This window comes from Nerophis ophidion, linkage group LG06 (genome assembly GCF_033978795.1).
Source record: "Nerophis ophidion isolate RoL-2023_Sa linkage group LG06, RoL_Noph_v1.0, whole genome shotgun sequence".
Lineage (NCBI taxonomy): Eukaryota > Metazoa > Chordata > Actinopteri > Syngnathiformes > Syngnathidae > Nerophis > Nerophis ophidion.
In genome coordinates, this window is record NC_084616.1 from 75,878,737 (window position 1) to 75,904,819 (window position 26,083).

The 26,083-nt window shown below is 42.6% G+C and overlaps 1 protein-coding gene across 1 annotated transcript in view; it reads left to right on the plus strand.

The window, feature by feature from the left end:
• Positions 1-26,083, plus strand: part of celsr3 (cadherin, EGF LAG seven-pass G-type receptor 3) — a 245,899-nt gene that overhangs the window by 45,442 nt on the left and 174,374 nt on the right. The window contains 1 exon segment of the mRNA XM_061904867.1: positions 22,252-22,474. Within this exon segment, the coding sequence (XP_061760851.1) occupies positions 22,252-22,474 (223 nt within the window).

Sequence of the window (26,083 nt, forward strand, 5' to 3'; positions counted from 1 at the left end):
CATTTATTCACACAACAATTCTCACTACCAGAAAAACTTTTTTTTTTTTAATCCTTTATGCCTCTGGACTTTCAGTTCACTTGTTTTCATTTTTTTATTTTTTTTTTAGCCTGTTTTAAATGTATTGATTGCATGTTTCTGCTGAACTCAGCGAAAGTGAACACCCCGAACCTCCAGCATGCACCGATAATGGCTTTTTTGCCGATATTCCGATATTGTCCAACTCTCAATTACCGATTCCGATATCAACCGATACTGATAAATACAGTCTTGGAATTAACACATTATTACAGATGTCGATAAATGCTACAAATTGTAATATCGGAAATTATCATAATCGGTTTCAAAATAATCGGTATCGGTTTCAAAAAGTAAAATGTATGTCTTTTTAAAACGCCGCTATGTACACGGACGTAGGGAGAAGTACAGAGCGGCAACAAACCTTAAAGGCACTGCCTTCTCGTGCCGGCCCACACCCAGATTCTTTACCGAGTCGCCTTGTTTAATTGTTTGGTTGTCAAATGTTAGAGTTGTATTATTAAATAGAGGTCGGTGTCTAGCAGGACCGATAATCAGCATTTCCGTTTTTTTGGCGTTGAGTTGCAAAAAGTTAGCGCTCATCCATTGTTTAATTTCATTAAGACACGCCTCCAGCTGACTACAATCCGGCGTGTTGGTCAGCTTTAGGGGCATGTAGCATAGCAGTGAAAGCTAACACCGTATTTGCGTATGGTGTCACCTAGCGGCAGCATGTAGATGCTGAAGAGTGCAGGGCCAAGGACCGAATCCTGGGGAACTCCACACGTTACCTTAACGTAGTCCGAGGTCACATTGTTATGGGAGACACACTGCATCCTATCAGTAAGATAAGAGTTAAACCAAGACAGGGCTAAGTCTGACATACCAATTCGTGTTTTGATACGTTCTAATAAAATATTATGATCGACGGTATCGAAAGCAGCGCTAAGACCGAGGAGCAGCAACATAGATGACTCATCAGAGTCCATCGTTAGCAATAGATCATTAGTCATTTTTGCGAGGGCTGTCTCCGTGGAGTGATTTGCCCTGAAACCGGATTGAAAGGTTTGACATAGATTGTTAGACGCTAAGTGTTCATTTAACTGCTCCGCAACAATTTTTTCGAGGATTTTTGAAATAAAGGGAAGGTGAGACACCGGTCGGTAGTTTACCATGAGGTCAGGATCGAGGTTAGGTCTTTTAAGAAGAGAATGAAGAACCGCTTTTTTGAATGCTAGGGGAACAGTGCCCGGAGAAAGTGATAAGTTTATAATATTTAGCACTTGATTGATTGATTGATTGATTGACATAATAACTACGGCTTTTCACACACACAAGTGAATGCAATCATACTTGGTCAACAGCCATACTTGTCACACTGAGGGTGGCCGTATAAACAACTTGAACACTGTTACAAATATGCGCCACACTGTGACCCCACACCAAACAAGAATGACAAACACATTTCGGGAGAACATCCGCACGGTAACACAATATAAACACAAAATAATCTAGTACCCATAACCCCTTGCAGCATTGATTCTTCCGGTACGCTACATTATACACCCCCCACCCTAACTCCGCCCACCTCAACCTCCTCATGCTCCCTCAGGGAGAGCATGTCCCAAATTCCTAATTGCAGTTTTTAGGCATGTTAAAAAAAATAATCCACTTAGTGACTTCAATAATAAATATGGCAGTGCCATGTTGGCATTTTTTTTGCCATAACTTGAGTTGATTTATTTTGGAAAACCTTGTTACATTGTTTAATGCATCCAGCGGTGCATCACAACAAAATTAGGCATAATAATGTGTTCATTCCACGACTGTATATATCGGTATCGGTTGATATCGGAATCAGTAATTAAGAGTTGGACAATATCGGGATATCGGCAAAAAAGCCATTATTGGACATCTCTAACGCATCCAGCGGGGCATCACAACAAAATTAGGCATAATAATGTTTAGAGATATCCGATATTCCGATATTGTCCAAATCTTAATTACCGATTCCGATATCAACCGATAGTGTTAAAGTTGTTCATACGGCCACCCTCAGTGTGACCTGTATGGCTGTTGACCAAGTATGCCTTGCAGCAATTAACGTATGTCAGAGCCTTTTTGACCCGTTTCACAAAATAATGAAAACAATGGGAGCCACAAAACTCTTTTGAAATGTGAAATGAATTAACACTGTTAGGGTTAGGGTTGAGTTGCGTTTATACCAAAAAGTTTTATTTTGGTTTCATCTGACCACATGACATTCTCCCAATCCTCTGCTGTATCATCCATGTATCCATTTTGGTATAAACTCAACTCGTCGTGTTTGGAGGAAGAAGAATACTGAGTTGCATCCCAAGAACACCAGACCTACTGTGAAGCATGGGGGTGGAAACATCATGTTTTGGGGCTGTTTTTCTGCCAAGGGGACAGGACGATTGATGAAAATTACAGACCTCTGTCATCATTTTAAGTGGGAGAACTTGCACAATCGGTGGCTGACTAAATATTATTTTGCCCCACTGTAGTACAGTTACGGGATTTCCTGTGTTTTAGTTTTCCATGCAACAGCTACCAGCAAGCAGTAGAACTCTGCAATCGGGAAGAGCCTCTCAGGATACAGCGATTAGCCGCCTAACATTAATTGATGACAGAACAGCTCGTTTATGCATGCGGGAAAAGTCGCGGATTAAGCAAATTGGGAGATTTGGGGCTCATTATGCATTTCTTTAGGCGCTGTGGAGGAGAGAAAAGGCTTTAAAAGGGAGCAAGACCTACAGAGGGAAGATGGAGGGATGCTGCTTGGAGTATATTGGCCTCCAGGGATGTACCATGTGTTGTGGAGGAGGAGGTTGGGGGCGAGGCGGAGCAAACTAAGATGCCGAGGGGTGGTTGAAGAATATGCCGGCTTTGATGAATAAAACATCCGCATGAATGAAGAGAAGGCGTGTATACATAAAGCATGCAGGAGGAAGAAGGGATGATGATGAACAGGAAGGTAAGATGAGGAAGGAAGCAGCAATAGGCAATGGAGGTAAAAAGTTTCTTCACGTGAAAGTTTCACAACTTCCACGAATGAGTGGGCGACACAATTAGAATATTGTCGTACTTTATTAGTATCAGAAAGTTAAGTTGACTTGCAGAAAGCAAGATGAAAAACAAAATGAGTCATTGCTGTAATGCAGTCATTTAAGGCTTTACTTTACTAATAAAGTACGATAAAGATGTTCGATTATTTGACATCGAATCGACACTGAGGTTTTAGTTTGTTCGAAAAACTGTGAAGTGAAGTGAATTATATTTATATAGCGCTTTTCTCTCGTGACTCAAAGCGCTTTACATAGTGGAACCCGATATCTAAGTTACATTTAAAGCAGTGTGGGTGGCACTGGGAGCAGGTGGGTAAAGTGTCTTGCCCAAGGACACAACGGCAGTGACTAGGATGGCGGAAGCGGGAATCGAACCTGCAACCCTCAAGTTGCTGGCACGGCCACTCTACCAACCGAGCTATGCCGCCCCAGTGCGAAAAAGTAACCACAAAAGGTCTCCGCCTGCATTTGAGTGGCAGACATGTTTGCCAATAAGAATTGTTGAGCCTTTGTTTTTACTTCATTATTGTTATTTATTTTCCATCGTATTTAATTGAATTATGTTTGTTTATTTATTTGGGATAACAAAGTAATTTACCTTCCAATTACAGTACAACAGAAAACTATTCTACAGTTGTCAGGTTTAAACACTGATGACATTTATTAAACAGACAAGAAGCAAGGAATCATGCTGGGACAGAGTTCAATTTGGCTCAATGAGGAGACACAGTTTTGGGCTGTGTTCTAGTTACAGATCCAAACTACGTTCTAAAAGTCCAGCCTGCGTGCTTCCTCTATTTAAATGATAAAATAAATGATAAATGAGTTGTACTTGTATAGGGCTCTTCTACCTTCAAGGTACTCAAAGCGCTTTGACACTACTTCCACATTTACCCATTCACACACACATTCACACACTGATGGAGGGAGCTGCCATGCAAGGCGCTAACCAGCACCCATCAGGAGCAAGGGTGAAGTGTCTTGCTCAGGACACAACGGTCGTGACGAGGTTGGTACTAGGTGGGGATTGAACCAAGGACCCTCGGGTTGCGCACGGCCATTCTCCCACTGCGCCACGCCGTCCCTATTTATGTGGGAAGTCCTTGTTTACATCACTGAAGCTCTCGCTGAGGGAAGGGGGTAATCTCGACAACTCCAGTTAGACACAATTAATGATTATACAAAAATGCAAATGTGTTGACGCTGGTGATATAGCCTTGTCTCTGCTCTGTCTGCGGGAATCGAACCTGCAACCCTCAAGTTGCTGCCACGGCCGCTCTACCAACCGAGCTATGCCACCCCAGTGCGAAAAAGGAACCACAAAAGGTCGAGATTTATATTCTCCGCCAGCATTTGAGTGGCAGACATGTTTGCCAATAAGAATTGTTGAGCCTTTGTTTTTACTTCATTATTGTTATTTATTTTCCATCGTATTTAATTGAATTGTTTGTTTATTTATTTGGGATAACAAAGTAATTTACCTTCCAATTACAGTACAACAGAAAACTATTCTACAGTTGTCAGGTTTAAACACTGATGACATTTATTAAACAGACAAGAAGCAAGGAATCATGCAGAGACAGAGTTCAATTTGGCTCAATGAGGAGACACAGTTTTGGGCTGTGTTCTAGTTACAGATCCAAACTACGTTCTAAAAGTCTAGCCTGCGTGCTTCCTCTATTTATGTGGGAAGTCCTTGTTTACATCACTGAAGCTCTCGCTGAGGGAAGGGGGTAATCTCGACAACTCCAACTACATGACCATAGTAACTATTATATCATGCAAAAGCGCAGATTCCAACCATTGAAATACTTTGTATTGTTCAAGACTTCCGGTCATTAGAAAACATCTCTGCACTTCATGATGGCAGCTACACTTTCCATCTGTGTCATCGGATTTGCGGCCTCATGTTTTGGACACTCTGGTGAAGAGAGGGGCGGAGCTTTCTACCGATCACCACCTGGTGGTGAGTTGGCTGCGATGGTGGGGGAGGATGCCGGACAGACCTGGGAGGTCTGCTGGGAACGTCTGGCAGAGTCTGCTGTCAGAGAGAGTTTCAATTCACACCTCCGGAAGAAATTTGAACATTTCACGAGGGAGGTGCTGGACATTGAGTCCGAGTGGACCATGTTCCGCACCTCTATTGTCGAGGCGGCTGATTGGAGCTGCGGCCGCAAAGTAGTTTGTGCCTGTCGTGGCGGTAACCCTAGACCCCGTTGGTGGACACCAGCGGTGAGGGATGCCGTCAAGCTGAAGGAGTCCTAACGGGTTCTTTTGGCTCATAAGACTCTGGAGGCAGTGGACAGGTACCGACAGACCAAGCGGTGAGAAGCCTCAGCGGTCGCAGAGGGAAAAACTCAGACATGGGAGGACTTCGGGGAAGGCATGGAAAACAACTTCTGGACGGCTTCGAAGCGATTCTGGACCACCGTCCGCCGCCTCAGGAAGGGGAAGCAGTGCACTGTCAACACCGTGTATGGTGCGGATGGTGTTCTGCTGACCTCGACTGTGGATGTTGTGGATAGGTGGAAGGAATACTTCGAAGACCTCCTCAATCCCACCAACACGTCTACCTATGAGGAAGCAGTGCCTGGGGAATCTGTGGTGGACTCTCCTATTTCTGGGGCTGAGGTAGTTAAAAAGCTCCTCGGTGGCAAGGCCCCGGGGGTGGATGAGAGCCGCCCGGAGTTCCTTAAGGCTCTGGATGCTGTGGGGCTGTCTTGGTTGACAAGACTCTGCAGCATCGCGTGGACATCGGGGGTGATACCTCTGGATTGGCAGACCGGGGTGGTGGTCGCTCTCTTTAAGAAGGGGGACCGGAGGGTGTGTTGCAACTATCGTGTGATCACACTCCTCAGCCTTCCCGGTAAGGTTTATTCAGGTGTACTGGAGAAAAGGCTATGCCGGATAGTTGAACCTCGGATTCAGGAGGAACAGTGTGGTTTTCGTCCTGGTCGTGGAACTGTGGACCAGCTCTATACTCTGGGCAGGGTCTTTGAGGGTGCATGGGAGTTTGCCCAACCAGTCTACATGTGCTTTGTGGACTTGGAGAAGGCATTGGACCGTGTCCCTCGGGAAGTCCTGTGGGGAGTGCTCAGAGAGTATGAGGGACCGGACTGTCTGATTGTGGCGGTCCGCTCCCTGTACGATCAGTGTCAGAGCTTGGTCCGCATTGCCGGCAGTAAGTCGGACATGTTTCCAGTGAGGGTTGGACTTTGTCACCGATTCTGTTCATAACTTTTATGGACAGAATTTCTTGGCGCAGTCAAAGCGTTGGGGGGTTCCGGTTTGTTGGCTACAGGATGATGTGGTCCTGATGGCTTCATCTGGCCGGGATCATCAGTTCTCACTGGATCGGTTCGCAGACGAGTGTGAAGCGACCGGAATGAGAATCAGCACCTCCAAGTCCGAGTCCATGGCTCTCACCCGGAAAAGGGTGGAATGCCATCTCCGGGTTGGGGAGGAGACCCTGCCCCAAGTGGAGGAGTTCAAGTACCTAGGAGTCTTTTTCACGAGTGAGGGAAGAGTGGATCATTAGATCGACAGGCGGATCGGTGCGGCATCTTCAGTAATGCGGACGCTGTATCGATCCGTAGAAGGAGCTGAGCCGGAAGGCAAAGCTCTCAATTTACTGCTCGATCTACGTTCCCATCCTCACCTATGGTCATGAGCTTTGGGTCATGACCGAAAGGACAAGATCACGGGTACAAGCGGCCGAAATGAGTTTCCTCTCCCTTAGAGATAGGGTGAGAAGCTCTGCCATCCGGGAGGAACTCAAAGTAAAGCCGCTGCTCCTCCACATGGAGAGGAGCCAGATGAGGTGGTTCAGGCATCTGGTCAGGATGCCACCCGAACGCCTCCCTAGGGAGGTGTTTAGGGCACGTCCAACCGGTAGGAGGCCACGGGGAAGACCCAGGACACGTTGGGAAGACTATGTCTCCCGGCTGGCCTGGGAACGCCTCGGGATCCCCCGGGAAGAGCTGGACGAAGATCTTAAAGATCTAAAATAATTATTTGGGAATTTCGGGCGGACATAATTGAAAAGCTTTACAGGCCAGTCTGCCTTATACCTACTACATTTTCCTTGTACAAGCTGAATTCCATTACCTCATTACCACATGTTTTCTTCCACTATGATGTGACTTGCATTTCTGTCAGAGTACCGCCATTAGCTGGTTGTTGCTTCACGGAATCACTCGGCGTGGTAAATGTCAATCATTCTCTAAGCACCACTTATGATGTCACCACAGAGTTAATTAATCATTAGCCCCTTCTGTCATGAGCTTTTCCTGAAATGTTTACACTATTCCTGGTAATGTGTGGATGGGTCCATCGCAGAGGAACATTTTCGCCACATCAAGTGTGTGTGAGACAATCATTGGTACTTTAACTCAGTGGCCCAGTGGTTAAAGTAGAGGTGGGCCAAAATTTAAAACTGAACAAAGCCGTGGGCTGAGGTTGAACAAATTAACCTTTTGATAGGGACCCAAACAAGTTTTGCATTGAACATTGAACAAGAAAGGCTTATATAACTTTATAGTGACATGCAAAATCCAGTTTCAAATAATAATAATAATAATAATGAAAAAATATCAATGGCAAATCAAATAAAATGTAATGCCTCTTTTCTATTTGCAGCCTTCTGAGGTAAATATCAAAATATATTGTAGCGTCCTGAAAGAGTTAGTGCTGCAAGGGGTTCTGGGTATTTGTTCTGTTGTGTTTATGTTATGTTACAGTCAATCAATCAATGTTTACTTATATAGCCCTAAATCACTAGTGTCTCAAAGGGCTGCACAAACCACTACGACATCCTCGGTAGGCCCACATAAGGGCAAGGAAAACTCACACCCAGTGGGACGTCGGTGACAATGATGACTATGAGAACCTTGGAGAGGAGGAAAGCAATGGATGTCGAGCGGGTCTAACATGATACTGTGAAAGTTCAATCCATAATGGATCCAACACAGCCGCGAGAGTCCAGTCCAAAGCGGATCCAACACAGCAGCGAGAGTCCCGTTCACAGCGGAGCCAGCAGGAAACCATCCCAAGCGGAGGCGGATCAGCAGCGCAGAGATGTCCCCAGCCGATACACAGGCAAGCAGTACATGGCCACCGGATCGGACCGGACCCCCTCCACAAGGGAGAGTGGGACATAGAAGAAAAAGAAAAGAAACGGCAGATCAACTGGTCTAAAAAGGGAGTCTATTTAAAGGCTAGAGTATACAAATGAGTTTTAAGGTGAGACTTAAATGCTTCTACTGAGGTGGCATCTCGAACTGTTACCGGGAGGGCATTCCAGAGTACTGGAGCTCGAAATGAAAACGCTCTACAGCCCGCAGACTTTTTTTGGGTTTCGGGAATCACTAATAAGCTGGAGTCCTTTGAACGCAGATTTCTTGCCGGGACATATGGTACAATACAATCGGCAAGATAGGATGGAGCTAGACCGTGTAGTATTTTATACGTAATTAGTAAAACCTTAAAGTCACATCTTAAGTGCACAGGAAGCCAGTGCAGGTGAGCCAGTACAGGTATATATGTATGTATATATGTATATAAAGGTATATACAGTATAGGTATATATGTATGTATATATGTATATAAAGGTATATACAGTATAGGTATATATGTATGTATATATGTATATAAAGGTATATACAGTACAGGCGTAATGTGATCAAACTTTCTTGTTCTTGTCCAAAGTCTAGCAGCCGCATTTTGTACCAACTGTAATCTTTTAATGCTAGACATGGGGAGACCCGAAAATAATACGTTACAGTAATCGAGACGAGACGTAACAAACGCATGGATAATGATCTCAGCGTCTTTAGTGGACAGAATGGAGCGAATTTTAGCGATATTACGGAGATGAAAGAAGGCCGTTTTAGTAACGCTTTTAATGTGTGACTCAAAGGAGAGAGTTGGGTGGAAGATAATATCCAGATTTTTTACTGTGTCGCCTTGTTTAATTGTTTGGTTGTCAAATGTTAGAGTTGTATTATTAAATAGAGGTCGGTGTCTAGCAGGACCGATAATCAGCATTTCCGTTTTTCTGGCGTTGAGTTGCAAAAAGTTAGCGGACATCCATTGTTTAAGTGCAGATGTTCTCCCGAAATGTGTTTGTCATTCTTGTTTGGTGTGAGTTCACAGTGTGGCGCATATTTGTAACAGTGTTCAAGTTGTTTATACGACCACCTTTAGTGTGACCTGTATGGCTGTTGAGCAAGTATGGTTTGCATTCACTTATGTGTGTGTAATAGCCACATATATTATGCGAGTAAGGCCTGCATGCTGTTTGTTTGGAGGAAATGCGGACGTGACCACAGGTTGTAGAGAATGCTAAAGGCAGCACCTTTAAGGCACGCCCTCAATATTGTTGTCCGGGTGGAAATCGGGAGAATGCTTGCCCCGGGAGATTTTCGGGAGGGGCACTGAACTTTAGGAGGATTGGCAAGTGTGAGAAATTGCGGTGTTACAGCGGCACCGCTGCTGTGTAATAATGGCGGGCCAGCTGTAATGTTAATTTGATATTGCCTCAAGGGCCAAATTAAATTACACAGCGGGCTAAATTTGGCCCGCGGGCCAGAGTTTGACACCCATGGGTTAGAGTGTCTGCCCAGAGATCGGTAGGTTGTGAGTTCAAACCCAGGCCGAGTCATACCATAGACCAGGGGTAGGGAACCTATGGCTCTAGAGCCAGATGTGGCTCTTTTGATGACTGCATCTGGCTCTCAGATAAATCTGAGCTGACATTGCTTAACACGATAAGTAATGAATAATTAGGGTCTGCCAGACCCTATTGAAACTGCTGTGTTTTATTATTATTCCGCACCTCCGCGCTGTAATTTGACCCCCTTAACATGCTTCAAAACTCACCAAATTTGACACACACACGTCTGTATAGCAAACCTTCCCAACATATTAAGCAACCAATCCCCCAAAATGAAAATTGCGCTCTAGCGCCCCCTAGGAAAAAATTACAGCGAAAACTGCATGTAACTTCTGTTAGGAATGTCATAGCGACATGAAACAAAAACTCCTATGTAGGTCTGACTTAGACCGAATTTTCACACACTCACTTCTTTCAGCAAAAATCTACAGAAAGTTGGAAAAAAAACCTTCAACATAAAATTTTCGCAAAAAATTCAATTTTTGCCTCTTTGCGCTGTAATTCGACCCCTTTAAAATGCTTCAAAAGTCACCAAACTTGGCGCACACGTAAGGACTGGCGAATATTGCGATCTAATGAAAAAAACCAAACCCCAAAACTCAAAATTGCGCTCTAGCGCATTTTTTGAATAAAACACTGAAAAAACTGCTCCTAGGAAGAAAACACAGACAAAACTGCTTGTAACTTCCGGTAAGAATGTCGGAGAGACATGAAACAAAAACCTCTATGTAGGTCTCGCTTAGGCCTACATTTCATAGATTGACAACCCCCAACAAAAATCAACAGGAAGTTTGCAATCCCCCCTTCAAAACAAAAGTTTTGTAAAAACCGGTCACCTTTCTTCAAACATTATTTCCTCTGAGTGCGTTTGTTGTTTTGGCTTCAAACTCGCACAGGAGAGGGATTGAACCCTTCTGATTAAAAGTAAAGAAAATAGTTTTGATAAGTTCTCAGGTTTTGATTTTACGCGCCTTCAAAGAACCCCTTTGCAAAGTCTCCTAAAAAATGTCATTTTTGCCTATTTGAGCTGTTATTTGACCCCCTTAAAATGCTTCTAAACTCACCAAACTTGACACACACATCAGGTCTGGCAAAAATTGCGATCTGATGAAAAAACCTAACCTCGAAACTCAAAATTGCGCTCTACCGCCCCCCTAGGAATACAACACGGACAAACTGCTCCTAGGAAGAAAATACAGACAAAACTGCTTGTAACTTCCAGTAGGAATGTCAGAGAGACATGAAACAAAAAACACTATGTAGGTCTCACTTAGACCTACATTTTAATAATTAACATACTTTAGCAAAAATCAACAGGAAGTTTGATATTTTCACTTCAATACAACAACTGCATTACTTTCACAATGCATTAGATTCTCAAAATAGTGTCTCCAAGGCGTCTTCTAACACTTATCCGGCCGTGGGTCTCGGGGGCAGCAGCCAAAGGCGGGCCCGACCAACGCTGCTTGCAGCTTTAATTCCACTTGTAATCACAGTGTTAAAAATAATGTTCAAAATATAAAACATTCTCATGCATTTTTAATCCATCCAACCGTTTTCTACCGCACCTGTTCAAGAAGTTGCGTTAATGGTAAGAAGTTATTTATTTATTATTGGTTAGTGTGGGGCTTGCCCTCCTGGGGGTTCTTCAGACCCCCAAGCACCGACATGAGAGCCTGTTTCAAGGTTACTGAATATTAATATTGTTTTATTTTTCAATAAGTCTCTCAGTTGCTTACCAGCAATGGCATTTCCAGCCCCAACCCAGTCTCTCCTCCTGGCTGCTGCTTATAACAGAGCGACAGGTGATTCGATAACAAGGCCCAGGTGGGCCGTCTACGCAAATGTCGCTGCAGGCCCGCAGGCCACGCCCCTCCACAGTTAGCTTCCGAATAACAATGTTATTACAAAGAATAAGAGACCTATCATACTCTAGAAATGTTGGTCTTACTTAAAAATGCACGTGTTTAGTTGTGTTCAGTGTTAAAAAAATATATTATATGGCTCTTACGGAAATATATTTTAAAATATTTGGCTTTTTGGCTCTCTCAGCCAAAAAGGTTCCCGACCCCTGCCATAGACTAAAAAAATGGGACCCATTACCTCTCTGCTTGGCACTCAGCATCAAGGGTTGGAATTGGGGGTTAAATCACCAAAAATGATTCCCGGGCGCTGCCACCACTGCTGCTCACTGCTCCTCTCACCTCCCAGGGGGTGAACAAGGGTGATGGGTCAAATGCAGAGAATATTTTCGCCACATCTAGTGTGTGTGTGACAAGAATATGTTGATTGACAGTCTAAAAGTAATAAAAATAAAATCGCAATTTTGGACAGAAAAATCGTAATTAGGTTTTTGCTTAAAAATCCATACCAGGCCTGGCAATTATTTTAACTCAAGGGGCAACATTTAGAGAAAAAAATGTGTCTAATTTTTAGGAACACTAATACAAAACCTCACAATAATGTCTGATTGAATGCTAAAACCGTTACGACAGACCACCTAAATTAAAAAACGGAATGGAGTTTTAAGTTTTTTTTACTGAATGAGACACCAAGAATGTACATGAAAATAAAAAATGTGGGCTTTACAATATTAACTAGGAATGATAAAACACTGAATATTGACAACATATGAACGTCACACCGCGTCTTGATAGACTGTTGGGGACATCTCTACGCTGCTGATCCGCTTGAGATGGTTTCCTGTGGACGGGACTCTCGCTGCTGTCTTGGATCCGCTTGAACTGAACTCTCGCGGCTGTGTTGGAGCCACTATGGATTGAACTTTCACAGTATCATGTTAGACCCGCTCGACATCCATTGCTTTCGGTCCCCTGGAGGGGGGGGGGTTGCCCACATCTGAGGTCCTCTCCAAGGTTTCTCATAGTCAGCATTGTCACTGGCGTCCCACTGGATGTGAATTCTCCCTGCCCACTGGGTGTGAGTTTTCCTTGCCCTTTTGTGGGTTCTTCCGAGGATGTTGTAGTCGTAATGATTTGTGCAGTCCTTTGAGACATTTGTGATTTGGGGCTATATAAATAAACATTGATTGATTGATTGATATTTTACAATCAAGCAAAAACGCTACAAAAATTCATTAAACACAGTAAAATATGTATGCAAAAATATCTGCTGATGTCACACTTGGGTGGAAAATGTCACAAATTGGACAAGTTCCAAAGGACTCGTTTGTAGGAAGATTGTTTTATCAATATTGTCTCCACAAAAAAGAATTGAGACTTATGCAGACACCAAATACACAAAACCAGGTACCAATAGTTAAGTTGGTTTTACATAATATGTCCTGTTTGAGTCCTCTCATTTTTGACATTTTTTCATATTGTGATTTATATAACTAAGGTGTTGCTGCAGCTTTAATTCAGACACAGTCAGTCGTAGGCATTTGTTCAACTTAAGTTACATAGTGGTGTTCCTCAGGGTTCCATTTTAGGTCCTCTCTTTTTTTACAATTAGTGCTATTCAGCTTCAAAACTTGTGAGAGACTAACATTTTTGCACCAGATTCTTAAAAGCACCGGGACGGCATGGCGCAGTGGGAGAGTGGCTGTGCGCAACCCGAGGGTCACTGGTTCAAATCCCACCTAGTACCAACTTCGTCACGTCCGTTGTGTCCTGAGCAAGACACTTCACCCTTGCTCCTGATGGGTGCTGGTTGGCGCCTTGCATGGCAGCTCCCTCCATCAGTGTGTGAATGTGTGTGTGAATGGGTAAATGTGGAAGTAGTGTCAAAGCGCTTTGAGTACCTTGAAGGTAGAAAAGCGCTATACAAGTACAACCCATTTATCATTTATTTAATTAAAGTGCTGATCTTTGATTTTTTTTTTTTTTTGCAGAAGATCCTTAAAAATGGCAGAGCGCTCCTGCAGAATAAATAAATAAAAATCAAATGTCTGCTGTTGAGGACGCTGGTTCTTCGAAATGTGATATATAGATAAGAATAATAGCAAAGGGAGAAGTAAACTGTATTTTTAGGAAATAAATACAACAAAAATTATCCGGATTATTTCCAGCCTCCATCCTCCAGTTCTCAACAGGGTGTACATAATTGAACCAGACTGTGTGTGCGCGTGTGTGAGTGTGTTTAAGTCTCGCCACATACATTATTCATAAGTATTAATGTCTATTTATTTATTTTAATATTAATGAGTCTGTGAGGAGACGGGTGGTGCAAAAGACAAAGGCAGGAAAACCTGCCGTGTAAAGCAGTTATTCTGCAGAAGGTTTCCTGTTGTGTGCCCTTATTTGGGCGTCTACTATGTTTAGGAGGGAGACCTCGCCTATTCCCGGTAAACGCGGGTCAACTTCTGCCCACGGGGGATATCAAGTGACCCACAAGTTGATTCTGTTTACTCTTACAAACCCTTTTTTTATTTTTTCAGTACATTCTAGAAAAAATTGAAATCCTAAATGTAACATGTCAGGTTCAAACACTGATGACATCTATTAAACGAGACAAGAAGCAAGTAATTAAACAGAGACAGAATTAAATTTGGCTCAAATTGAGGAGAGACGCCTGGACACACTGTACTCTTGTTCAGTGTCTCAGCACGCTCTGACAAAAGTGTGTGTGTGTGACAATCATTGGTACAAACCCCGTTTCCATATGATTTAGCAAATTGTGTTGGATGTAAATATGAATGGAATACAATGATTTGCAAATCCTTTTCAACACATATTCAGTTGAATATGCTACAAAGACAACATATTTGATGTTCAAACTCATCAACTTTATTTATTTTTTTTGTAAATAATAATTAACTTTGAGTTTCATGGCTGCAACACTTGCCAAAGTAGTTGGGAAAGGGCATGTTCACTACTGTGTTACATCACCTTTTCTTTTAACAACACTCAATAAACGTTTGGGAACTGAGGAAACTAATTGTTGAAGCTTTGAAAGTGGAATTGTTTCCCATTCTTGTTTTATGTAGAGCTTCAGTCCTTCAACAGTCCGGGGTCTCCGCTGTCCTATTTTTCGCTTCATTATGCACCACACATTTTAGATGGGAAACAGGTCTGGACAGCAGGCGGGTCAGGAAAGTACCCGCACTCTTTTACTACGAAGCCACACTGTTGTAACACGTGGCTTGGCATTGTCTTGCTGAAATAAACAGGGGCGTCCATAATAACGTTGCTTGGATGACAACATACGTTGCTCCAAAACCTGTATGTACCTTTCAGCATTAATGGTGCCTTCACAGATGTGTAAGTTACCCATGCCTTGGGCACTAATGCACCCCCATACCATCACAGATGCTGGCTTTTCAACTTTGCGCCTATAACAATCCAGATGGTTATTTTCCTCTTTGTTCCGGAGGACACCACACCACGTCCACAGTTTCCAAATATAATTTGAAATGAGGACTCGTCAGACCACAGAACACTTTTCCACTTTGCATCAGATGAGCTCGGGCCCAGCGAAGCCGGCGGCGTTTCTGGGTGTTGTTGATAAATGGGTTTTGCCTTGCATAGTAGAGTTTTAACTTGCATTTACAGATGTAGCGACCAACTGTAGTTACTGACCGTGGTTTTATGAAATGGTCCTGAGCCCATGTGGTTATATCCTTTACACACTGATGTCGGTTTTAGATGCAGTACCGCCTAAGGGATCAAAGGTCCGTAATATCATCGCTTATGTGCAGTGATTTCTCCAGATTCTCTGAAACTTTTGATGATTTTCCGGAACGTAGATGGTAAAATCTCTAAATTCCTTGCAATAGCTCGTTGAGAAATGTTGTTCTAAAACTGTTTGACAATTTGCTTACAAAGTGGTGACCCTCGCCCCATCCTTGTTTGTGAATTACTTAGCATTTCAATGAAGCTGCTTTTATACCCAATCATGGCACCCACCTGTTCCCAATTAGCCTGCACACCTGTGGGATGTTCCAAATAAGTGTTTGATGAGCATTCCTCAACTTTATCAGTATTTATTGCCACCTTCTCCAACTTCTTTGTCACGTGTTGGTGGCATCAAATTCTAAAGTTAATGATTATTTGCACAAAAAAAAAAAAGTTTATCAGTTTTAACATCAAATATGTTGTCTTTGTAGCATATTCAACTGAATATGGCTTGAAAATGATTTGCAAATCATTGTATTCTGTTTATATTTACATCTAACACAATTTCCCTAAAGTTTGTCAGGTTGAACATCAAATATGTTGTCTTTGTAGCATATTCGCGAGCTACCAGTCGACCGCGGGGGGTGTGCCAGTCGATCTCCAGCCAGGCTTTTAAAAAAAATAGACCTAAAAATGAGTGATCGTCAATCTTCACCAAGACGTCACTTAAATGACATTCACGGTACCGGAGGGTCTTGTGAGATGACGCCGGCTGCTGCAAGATCATTATTATGAAAATATGACCGAGAGGAAGGCGAGAAACACTTTTTATTTCAACAGACTCTCGCGCCGTACCTTCCGTCAAAACTCTAAAGGCCGACTGCACATTTCCTATCTTCACAATAAAAGCCCTGCTTCATGCTGCCTGCGCTAACTAAATACAGAGTCTCGGAAAACTGGCGTGCACAAGCGATCCCTCAGAAAGCTGGCGTGCACATCACTTGTGCACGCCAGCTTTCCGAGACTCTTATTTTGTTAGTGCAGGCAGCATGAAGCAGGGCTTTTATTGTGAAGATAGGAAATGTGCAGTCGGCCTTTAGAGTTTTGACGAAAGTCTGATGAAATAAAAAGTGTTTCTCGCCTTCCTCTCTGTCATTTTTTCATAATAATGAACTGGCAGCAGCCAGCGTCATCTCACAAGACCCTCGGGTGCCGTGAATGTCAATCAAGCAAGCTACGGAATTTGCCGCCAATGTTTTTCTTGTAAAGTGTATGGAAGCTGGATGAATTAGATGCCAAAAACCAACCACTTTCATGTGGTATTGTACAGAAAGGACAACTTTTTTTCTCCTCCATTTGAAAATGTGGGCGTTATCATCATTACTGTCTGATTCCAATCAATGCAAGTCATCAGAATCAGGTAATACACCAACTTATATTCTTGTCTTGGTGAAAGAAAGACATCTATATGTGTTACACATGCTTGTATTATCATTAAACACATTTAACTTGTTTACAAAAATGTCTCTTTCATAAATAAATAAATATAAATTATATATATAAATGAGGTAGATCCCCTCGAGTTGGTCAATTGAAAAGTAGCTCGCCTGCAGAAAAAGTGTGGGCACCCCTGATGTGGCGCCTTTCCAGCCTCTCCGTTGTTGGCTGTGCGGTCCTTACTTGGCCTCTAAACATGTTGCTTGTGTGGCTCCATGTCTTATGTGTCTGATGTTATTTCCATCCAAAGCATCATGAGGGAAGTTGAAGGCTCACATCGATTTGTAAGTGTGTGTGCATGTGTGTTTTTGTGTGTGTGTATTTGGCTCCTGTGATGTGAGGACTTTTTGCCAGCGGGCACCGGCTAAAAGCAGCGCAAACAAAGTGCCAACAGTGACGGTTCCATGATAAAACCTGACAGCCCGGAGGACAAGGGCAATGCTTCTTTTAGATGAATAGTGCAGATAAGACAAATATTGCATGTAGCGGTTTTGTATTGGAGATAACAAATCCACAGTAGTAGCCAGTTTGCAGTTTTCTGCTGGTGTTATTGTTTGTGTGCATGGCCGTCAGCAGGTTTCTTAAGTGGGTCCTTTAGGAACAATTTGTCTCTGGGCTAGTTACAATCCCTTGTCTGCTCACTTTATATGGTAAAGGCGAGGGGAGGGTGCGAGTGTGAGCAGCTGCTCTGCCAGACTGCGTTTGTGTCCAAATGTGCTCCAGGAAAGGTGAAAAGTGAGTCAGTGCTTTACTGGATGTGGTGTGTGGTGCTGGATGGCTCCAGCGGGGGTTTCTCTTCGTGGCTGATATTTGTTTGGTTCACTACCACTTTCTTTTTTTCCAGTCAGTTTAGAATGCATCAACACAAATTACAGTGGAACCTTCATTTACAAACTTAATTGGTTCTTCAACACGGTTCGCAAATCGAACTGTTTGTACAGTGAAGCAGAGTTGTCCGGAAGACTCAATGTAAACGTGAGTAATTGGTTCTAGCCTGGACATCCATCCATCCATCCATCATCTTCCGCTTATCCGAGGTCGGGTCGCGGGGGCAACAGCCTAAGCAGGGAAGCCCAGACTTCCCTCTCCCCAGCCACTTCGTCCAGCTCTTCCCGGGGGATCCCGAGGCGTTCCCAGGCCAGCCGGGAGACATAGTCTTCCCAACGTGTCCTGGGTCTTCCCCGTGGCCTCCTACCGGTTGGACGTGCCCTAAACACCTCCCTAGGGAGGCGTTCGGGTGGCATCCTGACCAGATGCCCGAACCACCTCATCTGGCTCCTCTCCATGTGGAGGAGCAGCGGCTTTACTTTGAGTTCCTCCCGGATGACAGAGCTTCTCACCCTATCTCTAAGGGAGAGGAAACTCATTTCGGCCGCTTGTACCCGTGATCTTGTCCTTTCGGTCATGACCCAAAGCTCATGACCATAGGTGAGGATGGGAACGTAGAGCGACCGGTAAATTGAGAGCTTTGCCTTCCGGCTCAGCGCCTTCTTCGCCACAACGGATCGGTGCAACGTCCGCATTACTGAAGACGCCGCACCGATTTGCCTATCGATCTCACGATCCACTCTTCCCTCACTCGTGAACAAGACTCCTAGGTACTTGAACTCCTCCACTTGGGGCAGGGTCTCCTCCCCAACCCGGAGATGGCATTCCACCCTTTTCCGGGTGGTCCCCGGACATCCCTAAAAAAAGCTTTAAAGTGCTTGATTTTCGCTATTTGCGATGCGACTATCCATTTCCCTGTGACGTCACACAGTGCTGCCAATGTAAACAAACAATGGCGGATAGCGCGGCAAGATATAGCGACATTAGCTCGGATTCAAACTCTGATTTCAGCGGCTTAAGCGATTTAACAGATTACGCATGTATTGAATCGGATGGTTGGAGTATGAAAGTATTGAAGAAGAAACTGAAGCTATTGACGCTATTCATAGCCATAGCATGGCCGAATACCTGCGTTAGCATCGCCGGTAAAATGTGCGGACCAAACGATCAGGACTTTCGCATCTCGTGACACTGGAGCAACTTAAATCCGTCGATTGGTAAGTGTTTGTTTTGCATTAAATGTGGGTGGAAGGAAACGTAATATAGTTGCAAATGCATCTGCAGGTTATCCATACATCTCTGTGCCATGTCTGCTTTAGCACCGCCAGTAAATAGCATGTTAGCGTCGATTAGCGTAGCATGTTTGCATCGATTAGCTGGCAGTCACGCCGCGACCAAATATGTCTGATTATCACATAAGTTAACATCAACAAAACTCACCTTTGTGATTTTGTTGACTTTATCGTTGCAAATGCATCTGCAGGTTATCCATACATCTCTGTGCCATGTCTGTCTTAGCATCGCCGGTCAAATGTGGAGACACTTTGGCACATTCAATGGGGGTCTGGCAGCAGACACTTTCGCATCTTCGGGCCAGTGGTGCAACTTGAATCCCTCCCTGTTAGTGTTGTTACACCCTCCGACAACACACCGACAAGGCATGATGTCTCCAAAGTTCCAAAAAAATAGTCGAAAAAATGGAAAATAACAGAGCTGAGACCCGGTGTTTGTAATGTGTTGAAAATGAAAATGGCGGCTGTGTTACCTCGGAGACGTCACGTTCTGACGTCATCGCTAAAAGAGCGATAAACAGAAAGGCGTTTAATTCGCCCAAATTCACCCGTTTAGAGTTCGGAAATCGGTTAAAAAAATATATGGTCTTTTTTCTGCACCATCAAGGTATATATTGACGCTTACATAGGTCTGCTGATAATGTTCCCCTTTAAGGTCTCTATAGGCTCCATTTTAAGCTGACTTTTGATCAAAGTTATTTAATATTTAGAATGCATAAAAACTGCCAAAAAAGTGCAGTTCCCCATTTAGCCGTGGTTGGATTTTTTTTCCACCCTCCATAATGGTCTTTTTTAGCTCCATTGTAGAGAACTGACCTTTACTGTAGACCAAATGAAGCGTTTATTTCCCCTTAAGGAACCAGCCCCCTGCTGCTTACACTCCACAGTCACTATGTCATTTGCATAAAGATGAGAGTCACTACTGACTGATTGCAAATAAATAACACAATCGCCTACTGCAGTCCGATACGAATCAGAGTAATACTGTTTGCAAACTTTGTAAGGACGTCGTCCCGACCAAGTCTTGGAACACGACAAACTTATTTTACCACCTGAGCCGCTCTCACCCGCTGGAGTAATTCAAAACGTTATAAAGAAATAAGCGATGCAGGGGTGTATCAATTAGTGAAGGACATGCTACCGCTCAGCAGAGTTGAGAAGTCTGGGTAAGCATTTATTTAATGTCAATATTTGCACATCGATCAGTATTTTCATTTATTTGACTGTTTTTCTTAATGCTGACCTCGTTCTAAAGGTTAAAGGTTATATTTAAAATAAAGCCTTTTTTCTCCTGGTCTTTATTTAGAATAGTTTTGTTTTTTTTAATCAATAATTATCGATATCAACTGATATGAAACACTTATATCGTGGTACATTTTTTAGTCATATCGCCCAGCCCTAGTGCAAGTTACCCATGCCTTGGGCACTAATGCACCCCCATACCATCACACATGCAGGCTTTTCAACTTTGCGTGGATAACAGTCTGGATGGTTCGCTTCCCCTTTGGTCCGGATGACACGATGTCGAATAGTTCCAAAGACAATTTGAAATGTGGACTCGTCAGACAACAGAACACTTTTCCACTTTGCATCAGTCCATCTTAGATGATCTCGGGCCCAGAGAAGCCGTCGGCGTTTCTGGATGTTGTTGATAAATGGCTTTCGCTTTGCATAGTAGAGCTTTAACTTGCACTTACAGATGTAGCGACCAACTGTATTTAGTGACAGTGGTTTTTTGGAGTGTGGTGATATCCTTTAGGGATTGATGTCGGTTTTTTTATACAGTGCCGTCTGAGGGATCGAAGGTCACAGTCATTCAATGTTGGTTATGTGGAGTTTTTTCTCCAGATTCTCTGAACCTTTAGATCAGGGGTAGGGAACCTATGGCTCTAGAGCCAGATGTGGCTCTTTTGATGACTGCATCTGGCTCTCAGATAAATCCGAGCTGACACTGCTTGACACGATAAGTAATGAATAATTCCGCTTGTAATCACAGTGTTAAAAATAACGTTCAAAATAAAAAACATTCTCGTGCATTTTAATCCATCCATCCTTTTTCTACCGCGCCTGTTCAAGAAGTTGCGTTAATGGTAAAAAGTTATTTATTTATTATTGATTAGTGTGGGACTTGCTCTCCTGGGGGTTCTTCAGACCACCAAGCACCGACATGAGAGCCTGTTTCAGGGTTGCAATATTGTTTTATTTTTCAATAAGTCTCCAGTTGCTTTCCAGCAATGGTCTTTTTTCTCTTTCGTTCTCGCTCGCACTCTGGCTCCAGCTCCAACCCCGTCTCTTCTCATGGCTGCTGCTTATAACATAGCGACAGGTGATTAGATAACAAGGCCCAAGTGGGCCGACTACGCACCTGTCGCTGATTTCGAGGCCGGTCCTGGCACACCCCGTTTCGCTGCAGGCCCACAGACCCCCCCCCCCCCCCACACACACACAGTTAGCTTCAGAATAACAACGTTTTTACAGAGAATAACAGACTTATTATACCCTAGAAATGGTGGTTTTACTTAAAAATGCACGTGATTCGTTGTGTTCAGTGTAAAAAAAATATTATTATTAATGGCTCTTACGGAAATACATTTTAAAATATTTGGCTTCTTGTCTCTCTCCGGCAAAAAGGTTCCCGACCCCTGCTTTTGATGATATGATGGAGCGTAGATGTTGAAATCCCTAAATTTCTTGCAATGTCACTTTGAGAAAGGTTGTTCTTAAACTGTTTGACTATTTGCTCACGCAGTTGTGGACAAAGGGGTGTACCTCGCCCCATCCTTTCTTGTGAAGGACTGAGCATTTTTTAGGAAGCTGTTTTTATAGCCAATCATGGCACCCACCTGTTCCCAATTAGCCTGCACACCTGTGGGATGTTCCAAATAAGTGTTTGATGAGCATTCCTCAACTTTATCAGTATTTATTGCCACCTTTCCCAACTTCTTTGTCACATGTTGCTGGCATCAAATTCTAAAGTTAATGATTATTTGCAACAAAAAAAAAATGTGTATGAGTTTGAACATGAAATATGTTGTCTTTGTAGCATATTCAACTGAATATGGGTTGAAAATGATTTGCAAATCATTGTATTCTGTTTATATTTACATCTAACACAATTTCCCAACTCATATGGCAACGGGGTTTATATATACAGTATATGTCATTTTGACAATGCTGGTTTAAAAGGATCTATGTACCTGCACATAGTGTATCTGTGGTATAGAAATGTACTGAGATGATAAAAAAGGTCTCATGGTAAAATGTGAACTTCTCCCCAGGTGACCGCTGTGAGTTCGACCAGCGTCACGGCGGCTGCGTGCCGGGCGTGTGTCGCAACGGAGGAACGTGCCGGGAGCTCTCAGGCGGCGGCTTCCGCTGCGAGTGTCCCGCCGGCGGGTACGAGCGGCCATTTTGCAGCGTCACCGCCCGCTCCTTCCCGCCTAAGACCTTCGCCATGTTCCGTGGCCTCAGGCAGAGATTTCACCTCTCCATCTCTTTAACGTAAGTAAGAATTCTTCTCTCCAGGTTTTTTTTTTTTTTTTTAAATGACTTGTTTCTTTGGGGTCTCTTCTCGGAAAATCCAATTTCCCTCATCCAGAGACTTATAATTATGCCTCTTTCATTCTCAACTTCTTTTTACTTCATCTCCATCTTAGAGGTTGATGCTGTTCCTTTTCTCTTTCTTATATAAGAAAGTCCAGTCCATAGTGGATCTAACATATTGTGAGAGTCCAGTCCATAGTGGATCTAACATAATAGTGAGAGTCCAGTCCATAGTGGATCTAACATAATAGTGAGAGTCCAGTCCATAGTGGATCTAACATAATAGTGAGAGTCCGGTCCATAGTGGATCCAACATAATAGCGAGAGTCCAGTCCATAGTGGATCTAACATAATAGTGAGAGTCCAGTCCATAGTGGATCTAACATAATAGTGAGAGTCCAGTCCATAGTGGATCTAACATAATAGCGAGAGTCCAGTCCATAGTGGATCTAACATAATAGTGTGAGAGTCCAGTCTATAGTGGATCTAACATAATAGTGTGAGAGTCCAGTCTATAGTGGATCTAACATAATATTGTAAGAGTCCAGTCCACAGTGGATCTAACATAATAATGTGAGTCCAGTCCATAGTGGATCTAACATAATAGTGAGAGTCCAGTCCATAGTGGATCTAACACAATAGTGAGAGTCCAGTCCATAATGGATCTAACATAATAGTGAGAGAGTCCAGTCCATAGTGGATCCAACATAATAGTGAGAGTCCAGTCCTTAGTGGATCTAACATAATAGTGAGAGTCCAGTCCATAGTGGATCTAACATAATAGTGTGAGAGTCTAGTCCATAGTGGATCTAACATAATAGTGAGAGAGTCCAGTCCATAGTGGATCTAACATAATAGTGAGAGTCCAGTCCATAGTGGATCTAACATAATAGTGAGAGTCCAGTCCCTAGTGGATCTAACATAATAGTGAGAGTCCAGTCCATAGTGGATCTAACATAATAGTGAGAGTCCAGTCCATAGTGGATCTAACATAATAGTGAGAGTCCAGTCCATAGTGGATCTAACATAATAGTGAGAGTCCAGTCCATAGTGGATCTAACATAATAGTGAGAGTCCAGTCCATAGTGGATCTAACATAATAGTGAGAGTCCAATCCATAGTGGATCTAACATAATAGTGTGAGTCCAGTCCATAGTGAATCTAACATAATAATGTGAGTCCAGTCCATAGTGGATCTAACATAATAGTGAGAGTCCAGTCCATAGTGGATCTAACACAATAGTGAGAGTCCAGTCCATAATGGATCTAACATAATAGTGAGAGAGTCCAGTCCATAGTGGATCCAACATAATAGTGAGAGTCCAGTCCTTAGTGGATCTAACATAATAGTGAGAGTCCAGTCCATAGTGGATCTAACATAATAGTGTGAGAGTCTAGTCCATAGTGGATCTAACGTAATAGTGAGAGTCCAGTCCATAGTGGATCCAACATAATAGTGAGAGTCCAGTCCATAGTGGATCTAACATAATAGTGAGAGTCCAGTCCATAGTGGATCTAACATAATAGTGAGAGTCCGGTCCATAGTGGATCTAACATAATAGTGAGAGTCCAGTCCATAGTGGATCCAACATAATAGTGAGAGTCCAGTCCCTAGTGGATCTAACATAATAGTGAGAGTCCGGTCCATAGTGGATCCAACATAATAGCGAGAGTCCAGTCCATAGTGGATCTAACATAATAGCGAGAGTCCAGTCCATAGTGTATCTAACATAATAGTGTGAGAGTCCAGTCTATAGTGGATCTAACATAATATTGTAAGAGTCCAGTCCACAGTGGATCTAACATAATTGTGTGAGAGTCTAGTCCACAGTGGATCTAACATAATAGTGAGAGTCCAGTCCATAGTGGGTCTAGCATAATAGTGTGAGAGTCCAGTCCATAGTGGATCTAACATAATAGTGTGAGAGTCCAGTCCATAGTGGATCTAACATAATAGTGAGAGTCCAGTCCATAGTGGATCTAACATAATAGTGAGAGTCCAGTCCATAGTGGATCTAACATAATAGTGAGAGTCCAGTCCATAGTGGATCTAACATAATAGTGAGAGTCCAGTCCATAGTGGATCTAACATAATAGTGAAAGTCCAGTCCATAGTGTATCTAACATAATAGTGTGAGAGTCCAGTCTATAGTGGATCTAACATAATATTGTAAGAGTCCAGTCCACAGTGGATCTAACATAATAGTGAGAGTCCAGTCCATAGTGGATCTAACATAATAGTGAGAGTCCAGTCCTTAGTGGATCAACATAATATTGTGAGAGTCCAGTCCATAGTGGATCTAACATAATAGTGAGAGTCCAGTCCACAGTGGATCCAATATAATAGTGAGAGTCCAGTCCATAGTGGATTTAACATAACAATGTGAGAGTCCAATCATTGACACTTAACTTTATACGACACAGCACTCTGTGATAAAAGGTTGACAAAAGCTTTAAAGGCCTACTGAAAGCCACTACTAGCGACCACGCAGTCTGATAGTTTATATATCAATGATGAAATATTAACATTGCAACACATGCCAATACGGCCTTTTTAGTTTACTAAATTGCAATTTTAAATTTCCTGCGGAGTTTCTTGTTGAAAACGTCGTAGAATGATGACTTGTGTTTGTGACGACTCAGGTTGTAGCGGACATATTAGCCCAGCACCACTTACGGCTAAAAGTCGTCTCTTTTCATCACATAATTACACAGTAATTTGGACATCTGTGTTGCTGAATCTCTTGCAATTTGTTCAATTAATAATGGAGACGTCAAAGAAGAATGCTGTTGGTGGAAACTGGTGGACTGCAGCTGCCTTTAGCAAACAAAAAACGTAAACTACGAAAAAACGTATAATTGACGAATAGATCTGAAGTAATCTCGAGAGCATGCTGTTAAAAGGAAACAATAAAAAAGAAATTAAAATTATTTTTTAACACTTTAATGAGTAGGACTCCTTTGGATCAGTGTGTTTTGTTTTTAAGTATCACTGCACAAAAAAATAATAGTGAATTAAAATCAATGGTGTTATGAGTTATTGACCTTTTTACGGCTCCAATTATTATATAATCTCAAATATTCTACTTAAAAATGTTATTGGGTCAAAATATTGCATATTTTGTGTTTTTTTTTTTTTCCATAAAAAAAACATGGTTTTCTTTGACAAAAAGAGCATACAAATTAAATCTTTAAAAATTTCATATTGACAGATAGACCTAATATTGATCTAGACCAGGGGTCACCAACGCCAGGTAGCCTGTAAGGACCAGATGAGTCGCCCGCTGGCCTGTTCTAAAAATAGCTCAAATAGCAGCACTTACCAGTGAGCTGCCTCTATTTTTTAAATATTATTTATTTACTAGCAAGCTGGTCTCGCTTTGCTCGACATTTTTAATTCTAAGAGAGACAAAACTCAAATAGAATTTGAAAATCCAAGAAAATATTTTAAAGACTTGGTCTTCACTTGTTTAAATAAATTCATTTATTTTTTTTTACTTTGCTTCTTATAACTTTCAGAAAGACAATTTTAGAGAAAAAATACAACCTTAAAATTATTTTAATATT